This window comes from Orbilia oligospora (assembly GCF_000225545.1).
Source record: "Orbilia oligospora ATCC 24927 unplaced genomic scaffold scaffold00097, whole genome shotgun sequence".
Classification (NCBI taxonomy): domain Eukaryota; kingdom Fungi; phylum Ascomycota; class Orbiliomycetes; order Orbiliales; family Orbiliaceae; genus Orbilia; species Orbilia oligospora.
The window spans coordinates 488,304-505,069 of record NW_011645654.1 but is presented as its reverse complement, the minus strand read 5'-3'; the positions used below and the strand labels follow the sequence as shown (position 1 = coordinate 505,069).

The 16,766-nt window shown below is 44.6% G+C and overlaps 4 protein-coding genes across 4 annotated transcripts; all 4 read right to left on the bottom strand.

The window, feature by feature from the left end:
- Positions 1-177: 177 nt before the first annotated feature.
- Positions 178-1,587, bottom strand: AOL_s00097g138 (uncharacterized protein; the record flags this gene model as incomplete). The annotated part of the gene is made up of 2 exons (XM_011125971.1): positions 178-821; positions 906-1,587. The coding sequence occupies 2 exons, from the start codon at positions 1,585-1,587 to the stop codon at positions 178-180; spliced, it is 1,326 nt and encodes a 441-aa protein (XP_011124273.1).
- Positions 1,588-2,193: 606 nt separating this feature from the next.
- AOL_s00097g137 (uncharacterized protein) lies at positions 2,194-4,380 on the bottom strand (the record flags this gene model as incomplete). The annotated part of the gene is made up of 4 exons (XM_011125970.1): positions 2,194-2,548; positions 2,607-3,885; positions 3,948-4,273; positions 4,328-4,380. The coding sequence occupies 4 exons, from the start codon at positions 4,378-4,380 to the stop codon at positions 2,194-2,196; spliced, it is 2,013 nt and encodes a 670-aa protein (XP_011124272.1).
- Positions 4,381-5,434: 1,054 nt separating this feature from the next.
- On the bottom strand, positions 5,435-7,929 carry AOL_s00097g136 (uncharacterized protein; the record flags this gene model as incomplete). Its single annotated transcript, XM_011125969.1, has 4 exons — positions 5,435-7,054; positions 7,168-7,355; positions 7,466-7,680; positions 7,763-7,929. 4 exons carry the CDS (start codon positions 7,927-7,929, stop codon positions 5,435-5,437), a joined length of 2,190 nt encoding a protein of 729 aa, XP_011124271.1.
- Positions 7,930-11,961: 4,032 nt separating this feature from the next.
- On the bottom strand, positions 11,962-12,978 carry AOL_s00097g135 (uncharacterized protein; the record flags this gene model as incomplete). Its single annotated transcript, XM_011125968.1, has 3 exons — positions 11,962-12,160; positions 12,223-12,856; positions 12,924-12,978. The coding sequence occupies 3 exons, from the start codon at positions 12,976-12,978 to the stop codon at positions 11,962-11,964; spliced, it is 888 nt and encodes a 295-aa protein (XP_011124270.1).
- Positions 12,979-16,766: the final 3,788 nt, after the last annotated feature.

The window sequence follows — 16,766 nt, the reverse complement described above, 5'->3', positions numbered from 1 at the left end:
CTTTAAAGAGGAAAGAAGAGAAAAAGAAAGAATTGCATTTGAATGCTGCTAAAAGGGGCCAAAAAAACCGGCCTCGAGCCCATTTGCTCGAGGCGAGGCCCCAGGATGTATAGTCATACACGAATTGATGAAGAATAAAGGAAAAAAAAATGGCCTAAGCCAAACACCCCCTCCCCCTCAAAACGACCTGTAGCCCCCATCACCCCCGTACACCTCCACAACACGGAGGTTCCCTTGAACCCCGTCGCCCCCAGCCCCCGAGGTCGCATCCCCCGCGGCCTCCACCATCTGCGCCTCGTGAATGGCGCCTCCATGCCTGGCAAAAATAATTGAGACTGCCAAGGCAGCCAACGTCAACATGAAAAGGATCATGTCGACCGCAAAAACATAGCTCTCCATTCCACTCCTCAACCGCCAACCCCTCCTATCGCCACCCTTCTTCAACGTGGCTCGGCCCCCTTGCCCCCTTGCCTCCAAATCGACGTCGGGGCCTGGCCCCGCGTCTGGTCGTGTATCCTTCTCGGTACACTCGTTCTCGTCCCCAACCTTTTCGGCGTTGCGACGGCGACCCCATGGTACGCCGTGGATCCGGAAATAGTTGGCCTGTAACCCGAGGCTTAGGACGATTATAACCAACATCCCACACGAGTATAGTAGTGGGAGATTCTCGGGGTGAAAATCATTTGACGAAATTTTCAGTAGTGGAATTAGTGTCCACCAATTAGAGAGAATAAAAATGTATATGAATCGTAGGATCCATGGAGTGTGGAGGTAAAGGATCCTGTCGCTGCGCGGGAGCGATGGCGTCATGTTCATTCCGGCTACTTGATTGTAAGCATCATGATGGTGGGTACTGGATGGATGGGTCGTATGAAATGACAACGAGGGGGGAAGCAAAAACTTACCTTGGATTTCCCTCTCTTCGAGGGTTGTACTTTGTCCGTCCTCGCTCGACTCGAAGGACAAAACTTCCGTAAACGCACTGATTCTCCTTCCAATTGGGTACCTGATAAGGGTATCCGTCGATTTCGAGGGGTCCTTTTTGAAGTTGGGAGGCAAAATAGTCATGTCCATTGAAGAGACCTCCCCTGTACTCTTCCATTCCTCCCCGATTTCATATTCCTTAAGAGGTGGCGAGAGGAATTCAGCCCGGTTGTTGGCTGCAAGATCTCTTTCGCGGAAAACGCAGTAGCCATCCATATTCTCTTCGCTATCTCTTCTTGACTGGCTAGCCAGGTCGGATTTGTTCCCGTCTTCGGAGTATCGACAGTAATACAAAGCGGAACCAGGACGGAAAGAACGGATCGATTCTGAGCCCGTGGTTGGTGGGTACGATGGCAGAGCCGCTGGCTCAGGAAGCGTAATGATTTCAGAACTCGCGTCTACCTCCGAGGGTGAAGTGGATTGGTGTGGTCTTGCCCGTGGAATAGGCCGAATCTCAAGGGTAGGTGCTGGAACTACTCTCCTTGGGAGTTGTGGGGCGATGAGATTCTCGCCGTATCTAGTGACGTTGACATTTTGAGGCTCAGGTCTGGCACTCTGCTGAGTTGCGATCTCTGGCTTTCTAGATCTCCAAAATCGAGGCATTTTGAAAAACAAAACAGGGTACGAACAAAGATAAAAACAATCGTAATAATAAGAACAAAAGCAAGCTGGTAGTAAACTGAGAGGACTTGATAGGCTTTTCTGGGTGTTATCGCGGGAGGTTATTCTGTCTGAGGATTGCGGTAGAGGAAGGATATGAGGATGAGTGATGATGACGGAGTCAGGATTGGGTGGATGGAAGTTGAGGGGAGGTGTATAATGGGCAACGACCTTTGTTTATGCGCAATAATTGGAATGATTGAGACTGATAGTCACAAAGTCTCCAGGTCTGTTACCGTGCAGAATCCAATTTCTCCCACGTGGCTCGGCGTTTCTTAATATTTTCATCATCGCTAGTACAGAATATTCGGGGTGTGATAGAAAAAGTGAACGAGTATTGGACAGGGTATGTGTTAGAAAGCGGTCGAGAGAAAGCGGGTATCAAGTGATAAAGCGGCTGGGAAAAACAGTGGAAACGGGGCTAAAAGGAACTATAGACAGGGCTAAAATATATAGGAAAACCCAGATCTCAAAACAAAATCAAGCCAATAGAAGAAGATCTAGAAAGGCCCTGTATCATATCCATTATCCAATATATTGTCAAAATAATCAAAATGGGGGAGTACTGGGCTCTCCCAGAGCATCTGGTGTGCTGATAGCCGTGACCCTAGGCAACATCAGATCCCTAAAGTCCAATCCGACATCTGTAAGCAGAGTAGAGTGGAGAAGCGTGTACTGGACGCATTGTTCAAACACATCATCTTCTCTAGTAACTGATGAGAGCTGGCGCGTAACAAGGTCGGAGTAACCTTCCACATGCTCCTTAGCCCATTTAACGAGAGGACTCGATAGGCGATATTCAAAGCAGGCATTGTAGATCTCTACCGTATTACGGATGAGGGTGAATTGAACGAGGGCAACCTGAGAGACATAGGATGGAATGTCACCTTCGAAGCGAACTTGTCTGTTATACCCTTATATTAGTATACGCATTGGTATTTAGTTTTGAAATAAAATCTTACCTAGTCCGTAGTTTCATAGTGGCACTTCGAGCATCCAACAAGGCCTCTCTAGCTCTATCCTCAAACTCCAACCGTACTAGCCAATCCGCATTCTTCTTTACATAGGTCTTCCAGGAAGCATACTCCCTTAGATCCGCTGTGATCTGTGCACTTAATCTCAATGCCCTTTCGTCTACTCTAAATGTGATGAACTCGCTAGCAACTGTATTACTCTTAGCGTGCTTCATCGCAATACCTCTCAAAAACTCCAATCTCCCGACTGCATCTTCAAAATTTCGTCGGGAGATCAATTCATCCAGTTCATCCATTTGCGTTTCGACCCATCTAAGATTCCGTTGGGTTCCATCGACGTCAATCATTATATTCGGTCGATCTCTCCCCATGGAAGCAGATATAGTTCTCAACAGGTCGTCCTGGTCTTGGAGCGCTGGATCTCGTGTGGAGAGGAAAGTAACGTTATCTTTAACCTTTTTCTGATCGTCCGACTCTGACTTAAGAGCCTTCCGCATCTCATCAACGGTTTTCTTGAACGTCATCAGGAGTTTGGCTTTCTTATCAGCCTTATCACTGCGGTACACGAATGATTCCTTAGCTACTCTAATATTAATAGCGCAGGTTTCCGAAGATGAGGTTGCGAGATCAATCATGTCGACTTCATTCAGCTGCCAGCAGTGTTCCGCGAAGAGCTTAGTAGGCGGTCCGCCGCGATTAGCTGCGTCTGGACGACGTTTTTTCAGGGATGCAACGAGGAGGTGGTCATTAAGAAGAAACATATGCACCTGCCGCGTGGGTTTCCAAGTAGCAGAGTTCAGTTCGACCCACTGGGGGCTATCCATTACTATATGCCTTCCTGGGGATGCTGGGAGGTACTTTTGCGAGTTTTCAACTCTTTCCCAAAGGAGTTTTAGGTGTGTAGCCCACATCTGAGTAAGGTCGGCGATCGAAGTACGATTTCGTTTCTTCCTAGAGGCTGCACTACCACCGCCACCCAACATGCTCTCCATACCACTGGCCTCAAAAGACAGTGGTGACATTAATTCGCTATCTGCATTGCTGTTGAGTGACTGAGTAGTAAGATCCAGTTCAGCTAAGAGGTTTCGGAGAGTCCTCATTTCTTCTTTGACATTTCCAATTTCTTTAGAGATAGAGATAAATTGTATACGGTTGACGTAGACGTTAGTTTGAAGGTCGGCTGATGTACGTTTCCGGGTCCGTATAAGATCGGCCTGATACTGTCGGACCTCATCTTCGGTTGCATCTCGGAGGATCGTAGATATATCTATAATATCGTTAATTAAACGTATTCCACTCAATGGTGGTGATAGAACCAGGTGGCCATACAGCTCGAAGCATCAAAGTCGTCCACCATATAATCTTCAACATTGACAGGAACCCCTTTTCCTTCCGGTAGCTGGATCTTCCTCCCACCGGATGTCCCCGGCCGCCTGGTACTAGGTGCTTCGGTCCTGGAAGACCCAGACGCTCCGGTGCCTGAGAATTGTGAAGGTATAACCGGTACGCCAGGGGCATCCAGCATAGTCTTCCCCACAGGAATGGGGGCAGAAATGATTCTTGTAGATTGCCGTCGTTTTAATAGTTCCGCTACACGGTCTTGGTCCTGTTTCGACGCCTTAGGAGCACCACCGCCGAATGCTATCGATTCCTTTCTGTTATGGGGAGTTAGCGGTGTCGTGGGAAGGTGTCTTGGGGCTACTACTTACCTAACGGAGCCAGCTACTGGCCCGCTAATCTGGTGTTTACGAAGAGACGCCATTGTGAGTGTCGGTTAGGATAGATGATTTGATGGCGATGGTGGAGTGCAAGTGCCCTGTGAAGGGAGACGTATCTAGCAAGCGAGACGACAGGGGAGGCTGATCGTTGATTAATTGAAGGAGGATGAGATGCGGTGGACCTTAGTATGGAACCAAGCCAGGCCAGGTTACCTCACCAGGTAGGGATCAGCGCGTTCAGATGGGGCAGCGCAATGCAACGCGGCAACACAGTATTTTTAGATTCTTCTAACTTTTAACTTAATTGATATCGTGAACTCGAGTATATGGATTGAAGGCTCAAATCTTCTTTCTCTATCTTCTCGGCCCCTTGGAGGCAGAGATTATCGTTCTTGTGTATAAGGTATATAGGTATTGTTTCCCCTGTATCTATCCGTCCAATCTCCATATTTCTTCGGATAGGTGCCCTGTTCTTGGCTTCTGGGAGCCATTTCTGTCCACGGCGCTGCTTATTCCCCGCAACATTGTCGACTAAACAGTCTAGGGTTAAGTAACTTTGAGCAGCTTCAAAATCGTCAGTTATATCTTGGTGAGGATTGTGCAGCCCTTGTTTAATCGGATCGGCGGGTAGTGGTTTGGGTGCCCTGGTCCTAGCTTAGGCCTGGTAAATGGACATGTATGAGCACCGGACGTTGTATTTTGAGCCAACAACACAATTCTAACCTAATCTGTGTAGATCTAAAGGCCCTAATATGGTCTGGCCCCTCGAAATTAGACTAGCTCGTTAAGTGCAAAGTAAGTTACTTAACTGTCTATCCGAATGCTTGAACAACCTTGCCGCAAATCGATAGAACTCCGATTAGATGATAAATTCAAGTTATTTGATGCATATGGTGCCATCTAAGCAACTACTGATAAACTTGGTTCGAGAGATATACAACAATTATTATATATGTTCCATGTACCTTAATACCGGCTCTAAAATTCACAACGTACAATACAAGAACTACCAAGCGGTTAATCACCCAAATATCCAAAAAAAAATAAAAAAATACATAGAAACCAAAGGGGAGGGAGAAGAAATGGAAAAAAAGAATGTCAATTGAATTGCATTGCACCGCCCCAGTTTTGAAATCCGTATGCTGATGCGTCGAACCCACTTGTATCCAGAAGGTGGGATTGTCCATAATACTGATGCAGCAATCTGCGATATTTTTCTTCGCTAACGCCTGTCGCTTCACATGTTTCAATTGTAAGACGTAGGATGGGCTGTGAGTAACGAACAAGCCCCCTGTGTTCCATATAATCAGTAGCATTTTGTATACTATAAAGATACCATTGATCATGTTCTCCAAATTTTTCCTTGCGAAAATCCATAAACTTTTTTTCGTGTTCTATCGCAAGTTTGTATTCTCCAAGCTTGCCACACGCTTCGGCTATCCAGGCCAGGCAGTCAAAAGCAGAATCCCGATATGTATTATCCTCAGTGATGATATGCTGCATAGACTCATAAGATAGTTGAAAGCTCGATCTTCCTTCCAACGGAATCCCAATACCCATGCTCTCCATGCCTATTCGATACCAGAAGCCCCCGTATGACCACCAATCAAGGGTAGTAGTTGGCTTGCTGACCCTCAAAAGTTGATTTTTGGCATATCTCATGATTGATAACCCCCTTTCGGTCTCTTTATTGATGAAATATGCTGTGCCAAGCATATGTATTGCTGAATATTTTGTGTAGACGATTCGGATCGGGGCACCCTCTTGAACTTTAGTTTCCAGTATTTTATAACAAAGTTGACATAATGGTATAAGATCTTTTAGATTCCCGCTATCTTCAGATTCGTTTAGCTCATTGCGGATTTTATCATAAGCGCAGCATAGAAGAGTGATCGTTCTCATGTGAATTTGCATGCCTAGCTTTTGTAAAAGGCAAAGAACCTTGTAGAGCATCTGGATGGGGACTTGATGCAGCGTATGTGCCGAAGGATCATTTATAAACGATAGAAAGGCCCGGACAGTCAAATAGTGATCTGGTCCAAAGCGCTTGACAAGGGTTAGATAATGAGCACCAGAATATTGAAACTGTATGTTGGCCATATGAGATGTAGAATGACTTAGAGCACGTTGCGCAACGTCGTCAAGGTGCTGTGTATAAAATATGCGCATCTCCTCCCAGACGGCAAAGTTTCGTCGGTTCGGATTCCGCACACGTTTGCTAGGATCCGTATTAAGTTGATGTAGTTCCTGGTATATCGAATAGGGCAACGGATCCCAATCAACTGGAAATGTTGTATCAAGCTGTTTCTGGTACCATCGCGCCCGGACCCGTGAATAACATTCTAATCGATCCAGGACCCTCGTTCCGGGTCCTTCAGAGCGTGCTTTTTCCTCTTCCACTTCTTGCAAAAAAGATGACGCAACACGCTTTTCAAGCGCGATCCACTCCTCTAGCTTAACAGAAAACTCGGCTGAATAATCTCTTGATCGTTCTTGCGTAGTCTCTGATTCTGCAGATGTCAAGACGGCTTTGTTTGTGTGGATACGATCTACTGAATTCAAGATTTCTTGGCAGACAGTCTGAACGGCTTCGGGGTTTTCGTCTGTGTGATCTACTGGTTTGGGGATATCAATGGTCTCGTGTCTTTCGTTTACGTTTTCAGATTGGTGCTCGAGCCCGTCCGCCTTCAAAGCGCTGGTGTTCAATTCTCGAGATAACTAGATGTGAAGAAATTATAAGATCAACGCTGTGTTCTGTAGTATCTCTACAACCTACAGTGCGACAGCTTTCTATATATATAGATCTGTTGGCATCTGATTTATTTGCGTACCTCAATTGGCTCGTAGACATTGGCATTGTCTGTTTCATTTGCCGCTGGACTGACTATGGAGTCAGCATGGCTGTTCCTGTTTTCGTCAACGTGAATCTGGTTCTCAGTTGCTGGATCACCATCTACCGGTACCGCGAGTGGTATGGCATAAGACAGCCCTGGGCTTTTGGCATCGTTGTCTTTATAGTCTATCATATTCCAACGGCTCTAAATTAGCTCCTAACAGTATTTCGCTATATATAATATATGTATGTATAGGTAGCCACTATCAAAGTTCGGGATTCTAGACGGTACTCACTCCGAAACTCGCTCCCGTCCCCTTTAAGGGCACTCTCAACCTGACTCTCCGGTACTACTTGATTATTGTCCTTAAAGAAAAACACCGGCCGCGGGCCCGGATTCCCCTCAGGTTTATGTTTCTGGAAAATAGACCAGATGAAATGTCGTTGTTTGAGTTTGAGATTTCTTTTGCTGAGTCCCCAGTCTCCAAGGCACCGCTTTAGTTGGTGCATTCTACAGTAGTCACGTATTGTCTATCAGATACCTAGGTAGATAGCTCTACTCATCATCGTAACGTGTATATATAAAAACTCACTTGATGGTCACCCCTTTCTCATCTTTTAGAGCATCGACAATAGCTTGAAGAGAGCTATTAGATTCTAGCTTATCCTCAATGAATTCCTTATATTCGTTCCATTGTGTCGATGGGACATGAGCCCTTTTTTTATTTGTGAAAAATTTGAAATTTAATCCGGTAGACATTGTAGCTTAGGGAACCCAATTGATGGGAAGAGGATATATCGTTAAACTTTTATCTGTCTGCTAGCTATATCTATTGGCTAATTAATTGGGTAGGTGTAGATGTAAAGATGGGTTTCGACTCTACCGAGCGCTCGAGCGGTATATCTTTGAAAGAACGGAACAAATATGAACGGCGTTCTGTCCACTTATATACATCATTGTATCCTGAAAACTAGTAGCCTTTTCACAGAGCGCGGCCAAGATCATGTCCGCGGTAAACATAGTATACTCCCCCAAGTGTTGTATTGAAAAAGATGGCATTCCTATAAGCCTATAAGGTGCACTGTTCGTCAGCCGCATCCTTAGAAATTCATTATGTGAGAATCATGCGAGTTTCAAGCCGTCCGTATCATAATCTGCATTTCATCGGAAATCGACAGACCAGATATGGTTAGTGCGTCCGCAGTGCCAGTGCCACATGCGTTCGCGTTCACGCAGGAGGCAAGTATTATCCCGGGCGCGGTGATCGACTGAAGTGGTTAGTTGAATATGTCTTGAGTCGAAAGCCTATTCCATGAATTCATGGTGAAAGTGAAAAGAAATGCATATGCATATGCATGCACATCAGTCTGGATATCATAAAATATGAATCTTTGGAACGAGGCTGTAACGGCATAACAAATTCTAGTCTACTAGCAGCGGGTGGTGCCTACTAACTATCAGTTACTCTGCCATATGTGGCCAGCCTACCTACGGTTTAATAGGCCAACGTTGAAGTTAAAAACACAGGCGTAAAATACATGATAGGCATGACCTAAACTTGGAAACAATCTTATCTCTTAGATCGTCGCCCGACGAGATCTCGAGACATACGACATTCCTACAAATATTAAGTCTATTTGGTTGGACCACTTGGCTGGCAAATTAAATTAGTGACGTAAAAATGGCCTTTAATTCAGCGCCACCGGCGTCGGTGCAGGCAAACGCCTGGCCAGCTTGAACTAGTATCCCAAAACATGGTTGCCGCTCTTTAGTCACTGCACTGAGGTCGGCACTCCGTACGTAAGATCCATAGTGTAAAAATTTTGAAATTATTCTTAATAAACCAACCCGACAGAAAAAAAGAATAGGAAACAAAAAGAAACCCGGTTAAATTCTAATTTGAGAAACCACGTCAACAGCTTTGCAATGGCTTTGAATAAGGGCACAGTTCTTGCAATTTTTGGAATCTTGTGTTGCAGGTGTGGTCCTCATGGAGCTACTGACTACTCTAACGCTGCAGCGCTGCACAGCACAAAATTTAAAGTGGTCTCGTATGCACAAAGCTTCTAAAGTCAAAATTAAAAAGGCTTCGTAGTACCTCTGATAACTAGTCTTAAAGAGCTCTTAGCATAGGTTGGGGAGTCAATATTTCTAGCATCACGAGTTATCTCGTTGAAATTTGTATTCTAGCGTTATTTAGGTACCTAAGTACTTAGTTAATCAAGTGGTACCGTGATTCGTTAGATATATAAATTGCTCTATAGATATACTGAATCTCTCTATTTCCTGGATATCACTTGATATATACACTAGCTTATTCAATGATAAAAGAACAGAATCTCCTGAATAGCTGTACCAGGATGCTTCTAGCGTTAACAGTGCGAAAATTTCACTCTACTTATCATGTTTACAGAGTCGGCCCATCTTTCAGTTGGTCACGTCACCAATATCAATCGATCTTGAAACTATAATATCTTACCTATCAACTTACATTCTCAGATTTCTTTAACTGAAATATAGTCCTTGGATGAAGCTTTTGAAATTGTTCTTAGAGGTATTTCGAAATACTGTCCATGCTGTATGTAGCATATTGTGGTTTGGGGCGTTGGTCGTCTCGGGCGTATGCGGTGGCGCGGGGGCAGTGGCGGTGTGCACGTATATATATATACCAACTAATATACTAGCTAGCTAGTAGGCCTCGGCGGATGTAATCTCGGGGGTCCGGGGAAACCTGCTAGGCCATTTGCATTCCGAAGATATTAAATATTAGTATGACAATTCATTGTCGACGATATGCCGACACTGAAACGTATAAACTGGTAGAACACTAGTATCGTCAACATGAAATAAACAATTAGCTCCTAGTCATAGATACAAGAATAGCTCACACCTGATCGATGATCATTGAACAATTAAGGCTATTCTATTTTTTACGACTCAGAGCAGGCAATTACAGCCTCATATGTATCGTATTTCAATCGTATCAATACGCAAGCTAAAGCGTCATGAATTCGAAGGCTCAGCTTAGTCACTCCAAACAGCCAAAAGTGCGGTCCTCTGTTGCATATTTCCACCCCCAACACGAATCCACCTTCCCTGCGGTGTCACCGATATACGTACTCGTCTCACTCAAAATTAAAACTCGTAAGAGGAATTACGAAACCACAGACCTCAGCTAGCTTACCCCGCCAAAAGGAAAAGCCGTGATACAAATATCAATTACCCCATTACATTGTAATCTCGTAAGCACCTATTCACTTCAGTCTAAGAAAGAGAAAAGAAAAAAAAAGACGATTACACCATATCAAATCGACACCCCTCCCGCCTAGCAACTTCCAAGAGTAGTGCAGACGAAGGGGTAAGCGAGAACTGACGATATAAAAGGAAGTTAGAAACGTCAAGGGATGTGTGGGCGGTAAGGCACAATGCAACTAGCTCAATCCATTGGTGGCATTGCATTTTGCCTACGAGCTTTGTTTTGAAGAGCCTTTTTTTTTTTTTTCAATAGTAAAGGAGATGCTTTGGTTAGCTATAGGAGAGATAGATAATTCTAGAAATAAGAAGTTCAATTGATGAGGAGATTGACTGGGTAGCAGGGTGCGGGAGTGACGTTGAATCTTGAACTTCTCACTCATGCATGTTAAACTTTTAATGGCAGGAGACGCCGCGAGGATGTGAGTAGGTAGTTTGATGATAGAGAGTTGTAAAGCCTGGGTACTTTTTGATTATGGGAAGCGCGGGAGTCTCGAAATACAGTTAATCCCCAAACCGATTTGAAATCATGCAAACAATTCTACCTGGGTTTTCTAATAACGGCTGTAAAGGAAAGATTGGCCTTGGATATTTGGGCACAATGGCTACAATCAATTGAAAGATTTTAAATTTTCTAAAAACAAAAAGTTGATATCGTCTTCCCGAAGTGATCTACTAGCTAGACTAAGTAGGGTAACTTGTAACCGTAACCCTGATTCCCGCGGTATCCACCTGCAGATATTGAAAACCCAAAAGTAAAAGGGTACAAAGAAAACGATGGAAGACTCGTAAGTACAAGCATGTGCTTTTTATTTTCGCTCCCAGCTCGGTCCATTGCAGCAATCGAATCCCGCGCGGAGTGGCAAAAAAACTTTTGGTCGATGACTAACTCGAGATTTTGACTTTCAAGGTCTTGAGATTGTAGTGTGATAGTGTGACAGTGTGATAGTGTGGCTGATAGTTTTGCAATGATGGTATACTGACAATCAAGTGGTTTGAACGTCATATATCGATAAAATGTTCTGATAATATGATAAAAAAAGGTCGACAGTAGTGATGGACGGTCTACTACGAAGATGAAGTAGAATTGAAAAGCCGGATAAGAAGAACGAAAAGTCTTTAGACCATGAAATAAAGTGGTCTGTATTCTGCAACCAGAATGTGATTTGTCGAGTAGGCTCGACGAAACGATAGTAGGAAATGGAATAACCTCCACAAAATTCCAGAACGAAACCCCTCTCTTTCACCAATATCATAAACGAAAGCCAGCCTGGAACAACTCCGATCCCCAAAGAAACCCTTCCTCATTACGTATATACAGGCGTAAAAGACGATAATATTTGTCAAAAAAGAAATAAAAAGGCAGCTTCGAGATTAAACATTCGAATTTGTTGCGCTCTTAATGTGCAAGTTGAACATCATTTGTTTGAAAAGGCATTTGTACTTGAAAAAAATCAGAACAGTCGTTGAGTTGCGAAATAAAAGTCAAGGTTCTTGCTAAAGAGCAAGAGCAGGAAGAATAAGAAATCGTCAAGTGATTTAAACGGACCCGAGTTCCATATTCTCAACCTCAGGATAGCCAGGGGCGAAGATCTTAGGCTCAGCCTTGAAGTTGCTCATGAATTGGGCACCGGTCTTGGATGGTGGAGAGTTGTCCCAAGTTAAGCCCATCCAATCATTAGATTTAGAATCGATCATGGTCGGGCGAGAGCAGCTGCAGCGACTGGAGAAGTAGTCCCTGTGTACTTTGTTAGAACTTGTAATATTGATACCAAAGGTGGCGTGGCTTTTGTCACTTACGGTGAGTTGTTGCTTCTATTTTCGCTATCTAAGTATCCCTTTATTGGGCATCCATCATTATGCTCAACCTTATAGGCATCGAGATCTTCCAAATCATCGAGGTCTCCGATATTGCTAAATGTACCAGAGGATGCGGAGCTGAAAGACGAGAACTCTGGGGAGATATCGTCTGGGAGTTCAGTCTCTGGGGTATGTGGAATTGGGACCTCCTCGGATGGGGTTGAAACGCCAGAAGATGTAGTTGGTCGGCTGCTTGAGGAAGACGGGACTTGGAATGCCGTGATTTCAATGAAAGAGGTTCGGTTCTTGGTGTAAGATCTGCGAGCGGATGTCTCTGGAACGAAGTCGGGCTTGAGGAAACCCTTCTCGTCGGATGGTGCGAACATGACCTCTCCATCCATGAGTTTCGACTGATGTCTTCGCTTCTTGACAATTTGCATGGCCGGATCCTCCATCATATAGTCGGGCATGTCCATCATGGATGGACGGTTCCAAGAACTTCCTGAAAAGTAAGATGAGACTGCAGGACGAGGTTGGAAGAGAGATGACATCGGGGAGGAGAAGATGCTCTCAGACTCCGAGAAAGTAGCCTGCAGAGGAAAGTAGACCCTTGTGGCTGGTTGGACCACCGATTCTGTAAATTTCATGTTAGTCGAGTTACGTGTGTATTGATCGGGAACTGTGGAATGATAGCAACTTACCATAGTCGAGGTCTTGGAGATACTCCATAGTCATTGGTGTCACAGCGAAAGGCATCGTGATTAGGCGATTTTCTTTGAAGAAGTGATACTATACTTCGGAATGGAATGGTCGTTTAAGAGGGAGCACGGGTTTGGTTGGTCGTCTTCCGTGGGTGGAGGTTGCAGGCTGGCAAGAATTTATATAAATATATATATACGGCTTAATATCTTGAAATTCGATTTATGCCTTAATTCATGCGGAATAGGAACCTCTGAGTATTTTATCTGCGTAAACTTAACTACAACGAAGTAGTTCAGTTTTCGATAGAAAAGATATTTGTCACTCGAAGAGACTAGCCTGAGTTTGTAAAGGAGGCTTCAAGAGGTAAAGGAAGCTTGAAGCTTTGTGGTAAGAGTTGTAGATGGGGATAGACGGGTGAAGTTGTCTCCAAAACCTGACTCGAGAGGAAAACCCTTTGGAAGAGACGGGCTGTGCTGAGGATTTTAATATCAGAAAATAGAAAAGACGAATGAGCCACGGCTCCGAAGGTGAGATGCCTGTGAGGGCACTGAGACATGCTTAATCCCTGGAGAAGCCATGGGCGATATCGAGAGTCTAGGAGTATCTCCACAGCACATGTCAACCTGCATTTTGTCTGCATGAAACTTTCGTAGGAAGAACTCGGTACTGATACTTTTCTTGAGGGCCTGACATCCTTGCCTAAAGCCAGACATGGGTGGAGGCCAGGAAGGGGGAAAGTCGTGATCGCCTCCGCCTGTTAACATAAATGGCGAGAACTTGTGTTCGAAGTCGGAATCTGTGACAAAAGAAAACATGCCGTTGCTAAAGCACACCCGACGCACAGATTATAATCACAACTACGCCAATTAGTGTTCGTAATAAGGTTAGGCGTTAAAAAGGTTGCATGTACATGTACATGAAATTGACAGTCGATTCTGGGTTTTTGTCGGTGGCAGAGGCAGAGAGAGGTTGCTTGGTTGGGTTTCTCGTCTCGCAAATACAACGTTCAGCGCGGGACGCTACCGCATAGGGCAGGTGGGCCACCCTTGGTTTTTATAATTGACGTCTGCATGCTCGAGACGCTTGCACTACCCTTCCCTGTCATGGCTTGGGGCGGTCTTGAGCAATAAATGGCAGATATGTTACGTGATCGTGCGGACGAGATACGATATCTGGGCGGGGTGGACCTGCAGACTGTCATGCAGCCGGACATGCAAGGCAGCTCTGCCTTCGTCCAGCGACAGAAGGAACGATATAGAACTTCCAGAAAAGCGGGATGCATAATAATTATTCATCCTTTCGTGATTTTTTCCTCTTAAAATCACCGGCTTATTCTCCTCCCGCACTGTGGATTCTCGGTCGAAAGTTCCCCACGGGCCCACATTCTCGCGCTTTCAAATTTCTTTTTGCTGGCTTTGAAGCAAACAATGCAGCCAGTCGAAGATCTTGCAGTCTTTCGAGAAGGTCTCGAAGAAGCATTTGATAATAAGCCTGCACCGAAGACTTGGAATGTTCTCCTGGACATCGCCGTATCGATTCTGTGATCATCGATCATCGATCACTAGCCCAGCCAGCCAGCCAGCCAGCCAGTTAGCTAATGTTAGCCCATTTTCGACAGTGCCCGTTGATCAAATACTAACCTTTGACTGTTTCCCTGAATATCACGGGCCATACACAGCAAGTCCCTTGATTTTCCCGTCAGACCTTGGAAACTTCGCTAGATGGCTTTCTTTGTCACCTTAGTGCCCCTCGTCTTGCAACATTTTACGAAGGCTGCCATCACTGTACCTGCTGCTTTCGCTCTACCAGCTTTGACGGTGTGGTAGAGTGCAGGTTGGAGGGTCAGGTTTGCCTTGTCTTCCCTGTGCGGATTAGGGAAGTGCTATCTGGAACTTCTTCATGGCGCTGGACCATACTCGACAGAAAACACCAGGAAAAACAAGAAAGAAATAATAGATAAAAAAATAAAAAAATAAAATATGAGATAAATAAAGAACAAGCAAAAGACTTACTATTCCTTAGTGATTTTCGAGTTTCAAATATCTCGACACGAGCCAAGATTCGAATTCAAAGGTATTGTTGACGACCTTTAAGCAACGGTGATACCAACGGTGATGTCAATCAGAACAACGTAAGGACAACACATCCTGATTGGCGCAGGATAGCTTTCTTGGGTATACCCAGCTCGCCGGATCTTGATATTTGAAGCCTCAAATACTTGACTACTTGAAATAAAAAACTCTCTTTTTCCCGTGGTACCGATTATCAGTGCCCTGGGGGGCAGCTAGTGTACCTATCGTTCTCCTGGACCCGGGTATTGCATTGGCATCGTAATCTATTACATTGATACTTCCAAGACTTTGATACTAAAGATCTGGCGGATCAATGGAGCCATGGACGTGATCGACACAAGCTTTGGCGAGGGGAGAGAGAGGAAAACATAGAAGTACTTCCACGATAGTAAGTTGAGCGCTATTGGCAGGGGATCTATCATTCAATCTCGGATGCTACTGTTTCCTCGAAATATAGATTCCGGTATTATATCATAACACCCTTCTGTATAGTATCAGCTCTCCAGGGCAGGCTGTAGTGCGAGTCACTGCACCGAGCTCTCGTGATATACTTGGGTACGAAAATGTGACGGTTGAGGTTATTCCGGGGACCAAACATCTATATTTTTGCATTTGTAAGATTATTAGAACGTTGGCGCCTTAGCCGTCGGCGTCGCTGTTAAACATATGTCTAGATACATCCGCCGTATTGGAGTCAAATCTTGGTGTATAGTGGATCCTTAGACAAGGGCCTCTTCACATATATTAATTAACCAGTTAGTGAATTTTGGCCCACCGCACATTGCGAGGGTAGATCTGGTTTACGAGACAAATGCACATATGCATTGTATGATCATGAGATAGATTATAAAAATCAAAAAGATATATCGGTATAAGTTAAGCTTCCAACGCCACGCCAAACTTCGTTGAAGTGCTCCAAGTAAGCACCCGGTTTTCCCGCCTATACTAGCCATGGCCAGCCTAAAAGTCTTCGTCTTTCCTTTTCTGAAAATGCTGCATTCGCGCACTTTTCAGGCTGCCACTAGCAGTGTGAGTGGGGCGGACGGATCACAAAGACGAATGGTTTAATGAAAATTGTTAGTATTTTTACAAGTTATATGCACATATGTACCATCCCACGCTGTTGATGTACCCGAGTATTGTTCCTGCAGATTATCATAATACGTATGTATAAGAGTGGAGCTGAGAGATTGCCATATTCGGATGGAGGGAACTCGGGTTCTTCTGCACTTGGGCTTAATTTGACGTCATCTCGTGGCGTTTGGCTCCCGAATATGCTACTTTATGATATGTTATGATCGATCATGATATCTTAAAAGAAGACAAGTTAATGCATCTTGGTGGGGTGAGATAGAAGCTATTCAAAATGTATAATGTAAATGTTGAGTGTATAAGATTAGTTCAAGAAAGGTTAGCAGCTGCAACTTCGATACAACTAAGCTGACATCATCTGGTGTCCGTGATATTAATAATTTATTGACCTCCTCAACCACATGATCACAATCCCCAAGTTTAGTCAATCTCTGCCGAACCGGCTGACATCCGAGCAGCCCCAACCCCTCATTCTAAGACCCTTGGCAACGTAAGATCGAATACCCCTCCTAGGTTTTGCACATCTCTTGGACGTTCGGATGAAGCAGCCAATGCATTACCATGCGTATCAAGGCGCATACGACCTGTCAGAAAAGCAGATAGATAATACAGAAACCCTGGACCATTGAGATATCCTGTCGACACTTCGGAATCATATGCATGATACAGCTCATTGCC